Here is a 14,693-nt window from a genome sequence, read left to right as displayed (position 1 = left end):
TGTTGACAGCCTGACCTGCTGAGTTCCTCCAGCATTGTCTAGCATTCCCTCTCCCCTCTCCTCCCTCCCTCCCTGGAGTTACAGCACATGCAGAATCTTTTGTTTATGTCGGATATTAATCAACATTGTGTTCCTGGAAAGCCTCAAACTTTCAACATGACTCAGGCACAAATAGAATGGTGATGCCTGATTAATGGGACAAACAATACTCATGACAAAACCTGGACTGGAGACATATGACTATTTTTACCATGCCTTCAGAATGAACAGCTTCATGAATCCAAATATGTTGCCTGATAATCTGTAATCAATCATCTATGGCAGAGGTCAGTCAAAACATCTATATCCAGCTATACCATTTAAAAAGTAAATTCACCTATTGACTTGCAAACCAAATTAGCTGGATCCATATAATATCCTTCATAACATTCACACTTGTAGCTTCCATCCCAGTTAATACAAAGTTGACTGCAAGTTTCAGGATACTTGCATTCATCGATATCTAAAAATAAATTACATTATCTTAATTATCTTCCCTTATATACTATAAACAAAACAGTCTAACTTACCTTTACATGTCATACCAACCAATTCAAAACCAAAAGGGCAATCGCATTCATAGCCAAAGACAAGGTCCTGACAGATGTGCGAACAACCTCCATTGTTTGACAAGCACTCATTCACATTTGGAGGGAATAAGAAGTGGGAACTCCATTTAGGATTACTCCCAAACCAGAATTGCAAGAATGGATGAAATTCCGATGCAAAAATCTTGTATCTGTACAAGTCGCATTATTCCAATTGATTCTCACACAGCAAAGTCAGAACTACTGTTTGACTGTATGCACCTTTAGAAATTCGATCCACAAAATACTTGCAAGGAATTTCCAAGTTTTCAAAGATGTGCTCAAGTTCAACTTACACATTACCCAACTATGCCATTCTCAGATTTTATTTTAAGTTAACTATTCCTAAAATTGAAAAGAACATCAAACTGCAAAATCATTAATATCCATTAACACTAAAGACCATCACTTAATAGAATTTAACATTTTGTGTATTGATATCCTTGTGGTTAAGAATTTAGTATCAACTGAAGGTGGTTAAGTGCAAGCACTTTCTCTCAAAACTGATTTGATGCTACCCTGTTCATTTCATGTGGGACTCAAACCTGGTAAGACTGCAGAAAACCAAGCCAGAGCTGGATTAAAGCTGCTTCATCCACATGGGTACTCTAACAGAACTATTCCGTTGGAGGGAAGGTAAAAGGTGAAATTTAGCTGTTGGGTAAAGTACTGATTATGGCATGTTAGCCATTTGGGAATGGTTCATCCACAGGATCAAATCAGCTGAAATACATTTTGTTTACATGTGAAGGCGAGAACATTTTCCAATATTCCCCTGGGCTTTCACTCAATTTTAAACTTATTCCAAGACTTTCAGAAACAACATGTAGAACAACCTCAAGTAATCTTCAGACTTTAAAAGTCCCTGTAGCAATCTGATGCAAGCATCGAGTACTTACACAAAGTATTGTCCTTTGAGGTACTATTTACCACTCGATAATACCAATAATGGACATAATTTCATCAGATACGAAGCTCAAGCAGGATATGCTTTGATGAAAAACAAAACTGATTTCTTGTTTTTAAATCAGTTTGTGATTAAAACAATACAATATTTGAAGATCATTACTGAAGTTAATGTTGATAAATCCTGAAGGACTATTGTTGGCATTATTGATCTTCCTTCAGGGATGAAAGTGAGGAAGGACAGAAAGCCACTAAATATTGGCTGTATTGCAACATTATCCCATCAGGAAACAGCATTTCCAGTTTCTCCATATAGACGTAATGACTGGATTAGTCACTTCGTTACAACGGTGGAGCCAAATGCAATCCTCTCCAAGACCCCGTGAAAGCAATACAACTGACAAATTGTTTTATTTGATTCCAGTTACGGGGGAAGGTTAAAAGCTCCTAACTCTATTTAAATAAAAAGACCAAACTTGGGTCAGATTAACCTCCAGCATTCTGCCAAATGTACTTACTACATTTTCCCAACAGTTCGTCACTCCAATCTTTGCAGTCCTGATGTTTATCACAGACTTGCACAATCTTTATGCATTCTCCACTTTGACACTTGAAGTCCATGGGCCCCGCACACCCCTCAGCTATCAAAACAAAAGTACAAGCAGTTTGAATGCTTCAAGTTCCTGAGGTCTGTGAGACAGTATAATTAAGCACTCACCCTTTTCACATGTGAGTTCATCACTACCATCAGCACAATCAGTAATTCCATTACATCGACTACTTCCAGTGATACATTTACCATCGCTACATTCAAAGTGATCTGGTCTGCAGGTCCGGGGAGCTGGAGAAAGAGGAAACCATAATCATGTATTACAACCACAAGTCTGCTCTTCCAATTTATCAAAGTTGACTATTTGCCATGCCATCCAATCAACACTTTTGCTCAAACTGCAGAATTGCTTACCTTATGATTATATGGGCAAAATTTAAAAATCTGTATAAGTTTATTTTATTTCTTTTTATTTATTTAGAGAAACAGCACAGTAACAGGCCCTTCCAGCCCAACGAGCCTGCATCGCCCATTTACACCCATGTGATCAATTAACCTACTATCCCACATGTCTTTGTAATTTGCAAGGAAACCTATGTGGTAATGGGGAGGATGCACAGATTACTTACAGACAGCGGTGAAATGGAATCTGGGTCACTGGCACAATTAACTCCTATTGTTAGCCAGAAAGAACTAAAATCTACAAATAGTAAATAGGAATGAGGCAATGGCTGTGGAAACAGCCAAAGCAAAAGTCTTTGTTCTTGCCATGCGATTGAAGGAATGGAGGCAGCCATTTTGACAGATTGTTCTTGCTGCCATTTTGTGATACGTTTGCTGAACTGATTCTTGCTCAGGGATAATTTAATCAGAGCAGTTTAATGTGCACACAGGAGTTTCTGCTCATGGTCTTCTAAATCTGAGACCATTTTCAGATAAAAAGCTCTTCATTATGTAAAACTGCAAGCTTGTAGAAGGAGTAGCCTGTGATCTGCTCGACTGGGCCCAGTGGTTGAATTGGTTTCAATCATTCTGAGATGGGAAGAACCAACAACATTACCTAGGCTGAAGGAGGGAGCCATAAAGCCATACTGCTCGTACCCTTGGGCCACGTCCAATGAGAAGCTGACATCGGCCTGTCAGATGAGCTTGAGACAACAAAATGCAAAGATAACAAATCGATTTGATAAGGGAAAGAATAAGAGTGGAGGATTTTTGGGTGCAAAGGCAATAACAACTCTGTGGAGACCAACCACCGCAGAAGTGGTCACCCTGTGTCAGAAATGTGGAGTTTACATTGCGATCAAGAATAACACTTCACCAGCATAGACTCCTTTTCCCGGCCACTACCTTTTCTATTCTTTGTTCCTGGTGGGCCAGGGAAACATAGTGGGTGTGCACACAGGTAACATACTTTTGCAAGTTCATGTGCTTTCTAAACTGAGCCTATGAAGGTACTTGTCAGTAAATATAGATTCTCCACGTGCTTAGCTGACCACAACTGTTGAAGTTTAACACTCGTAACACTACGCTACCATGCCACCCTGTATCTAGAATTTTCTTCACTTAAACCCCCCTTATGGCATTCTGGAGTCAAAATTTAAATCCATTGTAGCTAATGAGACACTTAGCTCATTCTACCAGAAGCTCTGAATGCCATTTCCTTCCTGCCATTAACAGCTTGCACTTGTCATGATTTCTAAATAGTATTAGAATTTACGTACAATTGCAAGTAGCAACACGTTAAGGGGTCCCGTACAAGGGAAATCCAATCCAACTTTCTCATAGCATTTGCTATCACTTATACCAGCCTACTGCGTGTCAGTTATACCTCTCCTCAGCATACTGTCCTGCTGCAGACTGCTAAATGGGCCCTGAGGACCTCTGGTAGTATAGAGCACAGGGCCTGTCCCAGAACACTAAATTTTCTGAAGGCAATCTGGGGATGGAATTTCACTTCCAGCCAAAGTTATTTTTTAGATTTAAGATATTACAGTATCTGGCGTTTCTATATCGGAGCTGTGAAACTGAAGTGATATTGTTCCAATGTTATCTAAACTTGCTTTCTCCTTTGCTTTCCAATCCACTAGCTAGGAAACCCCACATTTCAGTGGGATCTCAGGTCTAGGCTATGACTGTGAGCTAAAGGACCTCTTCCTTTGTATACTGTTCTCTGTTTATATCTGTTCCACCTGGAGTCCAACAATAGAGAAATGTGAGTTACGTTGCAAGCTTAGACTTTCCTGCAAATGGCTGAGTACAAGCACTTTAAGAACAATGGTGATCACCAGCAAGATTCAAGCTAGTATTGCATTGAAGCCATGGCCCACACAAATTGATAATACAAGGAAAAGATGCCTATGTTTGCTTTCAGGCATAGTTAAAATATAGAACTGACAGCACGAGGATAGGCCAATCTGCTCACAATGTTAACCCTGATTAGAAATCAAATACCCAACAAAACTAATCCCTTCTGCCTGCATACTGTCCATATCTCTCCTTTTCCAACACAATCCTATGTCTAAGAGCATCTTGAATGCTATCCAATTAGCCACCACCATCAGCCACCAGACAGTGCATTCCAGACACCCACCACCATGTAAAATATACATGCACCACAGACCTTAGACCTTCTCCCCTCTCAACCAAATGCATTCCCTCTGGTGCTAGACATACAAGTTAATCATTCTCATTTCTGCTTTTATACATCATGTATTGACCATTTGCAAACTGGAATCGGGGGGCTCACAACCCTGTGATATGTTCCATACTGGGCTACTGAACAACACTGCTTATGACTGCAATTCAAGAGTCTATAAGGACTGGAAATCATCCGCTAAGACTTGACGAATAATGTACGGTGCATGAATATGCAATTATATCACGTGGCATTTCAAGTAAACTTGGTTACTCTAAAGCAGGTCAAAACTCTACTGAATAATCAATTTGCTAATTAGAGGCCAGTGAAAAATTTTAGCCCAATGACCCTTTTCCTGGAAATGGAGCAAAACTAGACATCATGGACACCCCCCCCCCCCACCCCGTTTCCAAATTGGGGGCTTTTCTTTTTCAAGTACCTGACTGACATTTCTTTGTATGATCTCTAGGACGGCACAGAATCTCACCTGCATGAAGTCTTCACCCTGTGTAACCATCTGATAAAAAACAGAGGATTGGCAACGTGCAAGGCTTGCACACTTGAAATGAGTTTTACACATGACTGTTCCACAAATAATCCAGGTGTACATATTTGGTGATAATTTTTAATATTTCCACTTTGTGGCAAAGGCAATATGCATCAGGACAAATGTAGAAAAGTCACTTACGACAGCTGGCTTCATCGCTTCCATCATTGCAGTCAGTATCCCCATCACAGTACCATTGGAAATGGATGCATTCACCTGAACCACACTGGAATTCATTTGGAGGACAAGTGACAAATGGAGCTTCTGTGTGACCACAGGTAGGTGGAGATTCATCAGATTGGTCAATACAGTCAACACTGTGGTCACATACCCAATTCAGGGATATACACTCTGAAGAATTAAGGCACCGGAACTCATGTGGGCCACAGACTGGTGAAGAGCAGCCTTCTTCATCACTTCTGTCACCACAGTCATCTTCACCATTACATGCAAATTCCTTGGAAATGCATCTGTGATTAGCACAAGTGAACTCTGATGGACTGCAATTAATTTCATCTGGAAAAAGAGGTTGAAGTCACACTTAAAGACTGCAGACTACAAATATACTTCACAATTCTAGCCAAGCCCATTCCTCCATTTACATACTACTTCATCTCCAAGCTGTTTTGTTGGCAAGATCTCAACTCAAAGAATGAATATCTGCAGCTTGGAAGACAGAGGCATCAACAATTCCATTCTAACCCCAGTCACAACAGCTTGCCTTTTAAAAATATCATTACTAGGCCCCTATTCCAGACCACAGGGTAAGGTGACACATTTTGCCAAATACTTATGATTTTTTTCTCATTTTTGCAACCCAGGAAGATCAACATTCCAAACTTAGAGGTAGAACGAGCCTCTCCTTGATAAAGAATCAACTTTATGCTCTGCTAACTCAAAGGAAAGAACATTGTTAATTAGATTTTAAAGGTATAAAGGCAGTGATCGCAAACCTATGGCACGTGTGCCCAAGATGACACGCACTCAGCATGCAGTGCTGCCCCTTGATTCTTTATAAACCCCACTCATAATAAAAGATACTACTCTGTCCTCACTCAAGAGTTTTCCTCGTTTTCCTAAACTAGGCAGACAGGCAACTCCACTCTCGGTATATTAGTAGTCAAAGGCAGTTTCATTATTCCCAGCGTGTTACAGCATGCAAGGAGCCGGTGTAAAAAGACTACTTCACAGCGTTCTTATGAAATGCAGATTCAAATATTGATTGAAATTCCTTCGACTTCTAACAAGTGCTTCTAATTACTAAATGAAATGTACAAAGTTATAAAATGGCCGATCTGATGATGGAGCTAATTGCTCAACAACACGATAATGAGCAATCAGCAGCTGTGAACCCACAAATAAGCAGTGAGATTTGCTAACTAGAAATGTTTCAGGAAAGACGTAACAGATATATTATGATTATCTTTACTGCCAAATGAAGCAGGAAATAATTTATTTAAACAACCTGAGAGCTGTGAGATGTTTTCACAGGTAATGTCTCACGTCAAATTGGCACCAGCTAGATGGCTGTGAGAAAATGTATGTTGGATGATTCGTTTTGAAATCCTCTCAGGCCTGGTGTACACATCAGTATTGGGAATATAAATAGTTGCAATAACAATATTATTTAGAAATGTTACATTTCAGTTGCTTTATTAAAAGATTAATAATTTTTGAACAGGTTTTCTAAAATGCTTCAATTATTTCAATCTATCTCTGTTATAAAACAGAAAGATACAGCACAGGAAAAGGTCCTGTGGCCCACAACGCTGTGCTGTTTCAATTAAATTAGTAATTATGTGGATTTAACCTAACTAACCTCTCTGCCTACACAATCCTTCCATAATCCTCACATTCATGTACCTATCTAAAAAATATCTCTTGAAAGTCTCTAATATATCTGCCTCTACCACCACCACAGACAGCACAGTCCAGGCACCCACCTTTCTGTAAAAACTTGCCCCTCAAACCTTCTTTGAAATTACCCCATCTCACCTTAAATGCATGCCTTCTGGGATTAGGCATTTCAACCCTGGGAAAAAAAATACTGTCTGTCTACTCTATCGATGCTTCTTATGACCTTATAAATCTCTATCAGATCTCCCCTCAGCCTCCTCTGTTCCAGAGAAAACAACACAAGTTTGTCTAACCTCTTGTCATTCTTCCTACTCTAAGCAGGATTCTGGTAAGCCTCTTTGGCACCCTCGCCAAACCCCCGACATCCTTCCTAAAATGGGGCAACCAGAACTGTATGCAATTCTCCCAATGCAGCCTAACTAAAGTTTTAAGTTGCCACATAACTTCCTGAGGTTTGAATTCAATGTCTCGACTTAGAAAGGCAAGCATTCCATGTGCCTTCTTATCTACCTTAGCATCCCGTGTAGTTGCCTTTAGGGAGCTATGAACTTGGGCTCCAAGATCCCTCTGTTCTTCAAAATCGTTAAGAGTCTTGCTCTTAACAGTGACTATCTCTTCACATTTCACCTAATAAAGTCAAATTTGTCTGAGTTAAACTTCATCTGCCATTTTTCTGCCCACAGCTGCAACTGATCTATATCCCATTCTCTTCATTGCCAGTCTCCTATAGTATCCATTCCACCACCAATCTTTGTATCACGTGCAGACTTACTAACCCAGTCATCTACATTTTCATCCAGGTCAATATATCTACATCACAAACAGCAGAGTCCCAGTACAGATCCCTGCAGAGCACCACTAATCACAGACCTCCAGCTAGAATAAGTTCCTTTGACCATTACCTTCTATCTTCTATGTGCAAGCTGGTTCTGAATTCAAATGGCCAAGTCACCATAGACTCCAGGAATCTTAATTTTCTGGATAAGCCTCCTATGAGTGATCTTGTCAAATGCCAAAAATAACATCCACAGCTCTACCTTCCATCACCCTCATCAAAAAACTCAATCAAGCTGGTAAGACACTACTTGCCCCACACAATGCCATGCTGGCTTTTCCTAATTAGGCCATGGTTCTCCAAATGCAAATAATTCCTGTCCCTAGTAATTCTCTCCAGTAACTTCTCTACCACTGATGTGAGACTCACCAGTCTATAGTTTCCCTATAGACAGAACATAGGAATAACATTAGCCACATTCTAGTCTTCTTGGACCTTGCCTGTGGCCAGAAAGGACACAAGAAAATGATCAAGGCTCCAGCAATCTCTTCTCTTGCCACTGTCAATAATGGGGGTATATCCAATCAGGCCTGAGGGATTTAGCCACCTTAATGCTCCTTAAGAAACCAACACTACCCCCCCCCCCCTTTACTTTGAAATGCCCAAGCATATTAATACACTTGGCACTGATCTCCCCATCCTCCACTTCCTTCTCCTTGGTAAATATTGATGTAAAATACTCATTTGGGACCTCCTCCACATCCTCTGCATTCAAGCAAATGTACACCCTTTTATCCTTGAGTAGTCCTATCCTCTTCCTAGTTATCCTCTTCATTTATATTTCAAATGTTTTAGACCTACTTGCCAACTAATTTTCATGGCCCCTCCTAGCTTTCCTATTTCCCTTCTTGAATTATTTTCTGGCTTTTTTTGTTGATATAAAACAGGGCTCTGTTTGATTCTAGTTTAAGTTTTACATACTTTTCCTTTTTCTTCTTGGCTAAATTCATCACCTCTCTCAACATCCAACATTCTCAGACCTTGCCATTCTTGTCCTTCCTTCTGACTGGAAGATATCTGTCTTGTATTTTATGCAGCGGTCCAGAAACACCCTCCGTGTGTTGGATGTGGACTTGTCCAAAAACAGCTATTCCCAGTTAATTCTCGCTAGTTCCTGCCTCATGATCTTGTAATTAGTCCCTGGTCCCCGCTCCAATTTAATAATTTCCTGCAAGGTCCATACTTATCTTTAGGAATCTTAAAACTTGAGGAGTTGTGCTCACTGTCCCCTAACTGCCCACCCACTGACAAGCTGGTCACCTGGCCAGGCTCATTACCCCACACCAGGTCCAGTACAGCCCCCTCCTCTTGTGGGACTATCTACATACTGAATTAAGAAACCCTCCTGGATGCCCCTAAAAAACCTGACCCATTCGAAACCTCTTTCAGTCAGAAGGCCCCGATTTATATTAGGGACATTGAAATCCCCCATGACAACAACTCTAATGTTTTTATAAAATTCCTTAATCTGTCTACATAACTGTTTATTAGTTATTGGAGGAGGGGCTGTAGTGCAATCACATCAGAATGATTACATCCTTCCTACTTTCGAGTTCTACCCATACAGGCTCAAGTGAACAAGCCCTAAATTATGTCCTCTTTATGTGCAGCTGTGATATCGTCCCTGATTAGTGCAACTCAGAAAGATGTTTAATAACACCGGCATATATTGTGAAATTTGTTGTTTTGTGGTAGCAGTACATTGCAATGCATAATGACTATAAATGACAATAAGCAGATATAAAAATAAATTAAATAAATAGTGCAAAAGGAGGAAAAATACTGAGATATTGTTTATATGTTCATTGTCCATTTAGAAATCTGATGGTGGCGGGGAAGAAGCTGTCCCTGAAATGTTAAGTGTGTGTCTTCAGGCTTCTGTACCTCCTTGATAGTAGCCATATGAAGGCATGTCTTGGGTGACAGGGCTCCTTAATGATGGATGCCACGTTTCTGAGGCATCGCCTTTTGAAGAGGTCTTAGATGCTGGGGAGGCTGGTGCCCATGATGGAGCTGGCTGAGCTTACAACTTTCTGCAGCTTTTTCTGATCCTGTGCAGTGGGCTCTCCATACCAGACAGTGATGCAACCAGTTAGAATACTCTCCACTGTATATCTATAGGAATTTGTGAGTGTCTTTGATGATATACCAATTCTTCTCAAACTCCTAATGAAATATAGCTACTGTTGTACCTTCTTTGTAATTGCATCAATATGTTGGGCCCAGGATATATCCTCAGAGATGTTGACAGCAAGGAACTTGAAACTGTTCACCCTTTCCACTTCTGACCCCTCGATGAGGACTGGTGTGTGCTCCCTTCCTTTTCCCTTGCTGAAGTCCACTATCAATTCCCTTGTCTACTGATTTTTGCTGCAACACCACTCAACCAGCTGATCTATCTCACTCCTGTATGCCTCATCGTCACCATCTGAAATTCTGCCAACAATAGCTATGTCATCGGCAAATTTATAGATGGCTTTTGTACTATGCCTAACCACAGAAGCCAGGGTGTAGAGAGAGAGTAGAACAGTGGGCTAAGCATACATCCTTGAGGTATGACAGTGTTGACTGTCAGTGAGGAAGGGAACGTTACTTTTGATCCACACAGACTGTGGTCTCCCAGTGCAGAAGTCAAGGATCCAGTTGCAGAGGGAGGTACAGCAGACTGGGTTTTGGAGTTTCTTGACTAGAACTGAGAGTATGATTGTGTTGAACGCTGAGCTGTAGTCAATAAACAGCAGCCCAACACTAAGTATCCATTCCTGTCCATCTCTCAATCAATTCTCTACAATGGCCACAACATCACAGACCCATGTACCGATCCATGCTCTAAGTTTATCACCTTTCTCTCTAGCACTCCCGGAATTGAAATACACACACTTCAAACCATCTATCCTATCATATCCATTACTTTGGTCCTGCCTGCTTTTACTGGCCCTGACATTTCTCTTTCTTTCCATCCCTCCACTGTGACCTGGTGGGCTGGTTTCCATCCTTCTGCCATGCTAGTTGAAACCCTTCCAGGCAGCACCAGCGAAGCTCCCAGGCAGGGTATTTGTTCCCCTCCAGTTCAGGTGCAACTCATCCCTCTTGTACAAGTCACCTCTCCCTTGGAAGAGGTTTCAATGATCCAAGAACCTGAAACTCTTCCCCCTGCAACAGTTCCTTAGCCACTCATCATCTGTACTATCATCTTATTCCTGCCCAGTCTAGCACGTGGGAACCGGGAATGATCCAGAGGTGACTAACTTTGAGGTCCTGCTCTTCAGCTTCTTTCCTAAATCTTTATCCTCAATGCACAGGACCTCTTCCCCTTTGGTGACAATCCATAACATCACCTCTGGCTGCTCGTCCTCTGCCTTCAGAATATTCTGCAGCCACACTAAGACATCCTGCACCCTAGCACCTGAGAGACAACACACTAGCCTGGCCTCTCTGGTGTGGCCATGGTATCTCCTGTCCGTTCCCCTAACTATTGAGTTCCCTATCACTATCACTCTGCCTGACTTTGCCCTTTCCTGCTGAGCCTTCAAGCAGGCTACAGTGCCACTGGCTGCTGCTGCTGCTGTGCCCTGTTAGGTTAATACCCCTCGTTAGCAGTATCCAAAGGGGTATGCTTGTTGCTAAGAGGAATGGCCACAGGGAAATCCCACACTAACTGTTTATTCCCCCTACTTCTCTTGATGGTCACTCTTCTACTATCTGAAGTCTGCACTCTGGGTGAGAAGTTGCATCTATGAGGCTTTCAGCCTCCCGGTTGGTCGTGAGTACATCCAGCTCCAGCTCCCCGACCAGGTCAGTGAGGAGTCGGAGTCATGTGCACTTCCCACAGACGTAGTCACTAGGGAGACGGTTCGGTAACCTGAAATCCCACATCTTACAGGAGGAATATTCCGCCACCCTACCTCCACTGAATTAAGAACTAGAGCCTCACGGACAAGGAAGAAAGCTTACCTGCTCTTACCCATGCCTTCTCTGAAACCTTTAATTTCACACTCACTTAATTCACCTACTCAGCTTCTCACCAAGCTTGTTATACCTTTCGCTCCAACTTCTCAATCACAAGTTCCACAATCAAAGAAAATGTTAACAAGTGACTCAGCACCCTTAGTCTCTGCTTGTTATCACCAAAGCCTCCCACTCTTAACACTGGCCCACTCACACAATGGCCACTCTGCTTACAGCTCACTTCTTTTTATTGGCTCAAATAAAACTCACTCTCGACGAGACCTGTTGTTTTCAAATGGCAAAGAACATTGGAAAAATGTTGGTCTTTCACTCGTTACTTCAAATTCTGACCCGTTTCTGATGAGGTTTGTTCTTTTCAAATGTTCTTATGTTTCTGCCCTGTAACAATATCACTTCTTCACTTGCTACTTCAAATTACAGTCGGCACTCCTTATCCATGAATTCCGCATGCGCAAATTCAATCAACCGCGAATCGCGAAAACCCGGACATGTTCTTCCAGCACTTGTTGTTCGAGCATGTACAGACTTCTTTTTTCTTGTCATTATTCCCTAAACAATGCAGTATAACAACCATTTTACATAGCATTTACATTGTATTAGGTATTATAATTAATCTAGAGATGATTTAAAGTATACGGGAGGATGTACGTGGGTTATCATGGATTGGGATCGAAAAAAATCGGTAGTTCTCCTACTGTGTAAATCGGAACATGTACATCTGGTATTATTTAGCGCCAGTTAGTCAAACGTTTGCCTTAGTGTATAGTATATATTTTACCTTTCTATGCATATAAAACACTTAAGAACGTATACTTCAGCACTGGGCTCGGGAATGGAAATTCTCGGGACTTGGGACAGATTGTCTCTCCACCATGCCGGGTTGATGTAGAGGATCAAAAACCCAAAACCCCAAAGCCCAATAATTAAACCACTGCATTGCTGAGTAATAATTGTAGCTTTCATCGGGACAGAGCCTTTCTCACTTTATCCTTTAAAATTGTTCTGATTATTGACCAACGTAGCCTAACGCTTTTCCAGTGACTGATAGCGTTTCACCTCTTTCCAATCGCTTTATTATTTCCACTTTATTTTCAATCGTGTCCATGATTATTTTCGCGAACTGAAACACTGCAGATTCAGATCTCTACTGCCAGGTCTTAATGTCCACCGCACTGAGACAAGTTAATTAAGGTCTGGGGTTCCACTGGGTCTGAAGATCCACCGCATTGAGACAGGTTGAATAAGGGACTTGAGCATCTGCGAATTTTGGTATCCGCAAGGGGTCCCGGAACCAATCCCTCAGGGATAAGGAGGGCCAACTGTTTACTTACAAATTGTAAAACAATGAACAATACACATCCCTTTTCTTTTAAAAAGGTCTGTAATCATTGTTATCAATTCGTTAATCAATCATAATCTGCTCAAAATTACCAGAGAATTTTAAAAGAATTTTATCACAAGTTTGAGCACGTGCTGTCAAAAAATTTGCCACTTCTGCAATCCGGCCTTCAGAGGGATGTTAGTCAACTCACGTTAGGCAACAGATTAATGGTACATTTAATTGAAGTTTAACAAAGTATTTTACACCAGTATCAAATCTACCACCACATTACATGGAATCCGCTGGTAGACAGCAAAAACATTTCAGGACAACTTTACCATCCGTCACACCCAGTGTCAGAATTCTTGACCTGTGCTATACAGAAGATATCTCCAATTTGGTATATTTACCAGGGCTGGCAATGGGGAAAGCAACCTGAACTAATTTGCAGATGTTGGTCTGATCTGGTCAATTACTGCAGAACAAGAGGAGCTTAGGAGAATCAATGGCGACTAACAGCGACTCCTTTGCTTGCATCTACAAAAACAGCTCTCCTTCTATCTTTAATATCTCTGTTTTTCCCTATCAGGGTTCTTTTGAAGACCCTGACCTGGACTTGCATGCCGACTACAGTTCTTTACAGGAATGGGACCTGCTCTCAGGGTTTTACGACTGGCCGATATTCAGCACGCCAAGGGTGTGACCTAAGAGCTTCGCTCTCCTTCGGAGATCCAAGATTTCGTGTCTCTGGAGACAGGGGGTATTGAGGGTGGCTGTCCTGGCAGGAGATCGGCGTGTCGTGGGAGTTGGATGATCTAAGGCTGTGTGCCCGGAGACCCGAGATCTTTGGGCACAGAGCTTGGAAAAAGTGACTCAATGGACTTTTAACATCGTAAACCAGTGAGTTGTTTGTTATGTCTCCCCTCTCATTGTGAAACGGAGACATCTCTTTCTCCCTTATTAGTGAGAGAGAGAGAGCCTGTGGTATGTCGAATACCGGGTGAACGAGCTGTCTTTGGCATACTGCAAGTCTGTGTCTTTGCTGTTGCTTTTGCTGAATGCTTGAGTGACTGATGCTTTTTTTGCTTCCCCCTTGTGAAGGGGGAAGAAGGGATCACTGCTTGCTGCCCTTACGTACGGGAGGGAGGGGAACTGGGGGGGGGGACTTTGGGGTTCTAACATTTAACTGTCATTCATTCTTTAGGGGCACACCTCTGTTTTTTTGTGGATTGTTGCAAAGAAAAAGCATTTCAGGGTTTAAATTGTATACATTTCTCTGACATTAAATGTACCTCTGAAACCTTCGAAACATCTTAGCTTACAAATACTGAACTTTGCTCCTTAGCACCAATTGTCCAAATACATTTAAAGTTTAGCAGCTTTGCTACAAAACAAAGCTAGAAAAGGAAGTTATGCATTGGACTGGCAACCCAACAAGGATGCT

General features: G+C 41.6%; 1 protein-coding gene across 1 annotated transcript in view; it reads right to left on the bottom strand.

Annotated features, from left to right (window-relative positions):
- LOC140720709 (uncharacterized) overlaps positions 1–14,693 on the bottom strand; it is a 105,209-nt gene that overhangs the window by 10,841 nt on the left and 79,675 nt on the right. The window contains 5 exon segments of the mRNA XM_073035543.1: positions 377–502; positions 570–709; positions 2,047–2,173; positions 2,251–2,373; positions 5,409–5,783. Coding sequence (XP_072891644.1) covers positions 377–502; positions 570–709; positions 2,047–2,173; positions 2,251–2,373; positions 5,409–5,783 — 891 coding nt within the window.

Source organism: Hemitrygon akajei, chromosome 2 (assembly GCF_048418815.1).
Source record: "Hemitrygon akajei chromosome 2, sHemAka1.3, whole genome shotgun sequence".
In the NCBI taxonomy this organism is placed as follows: domain Eukaryota; kingdom Metazoa; phylum Chordata; class Chondrichthyes; order Myliobatiformes; family Dasyatidae; genus Hemitrygon; species Hemitrygon akajei.
Note: the sequence above shows the minus strand (reverse complement) of the source record. Positions and strands in the feature narration are given on the sequence as shown.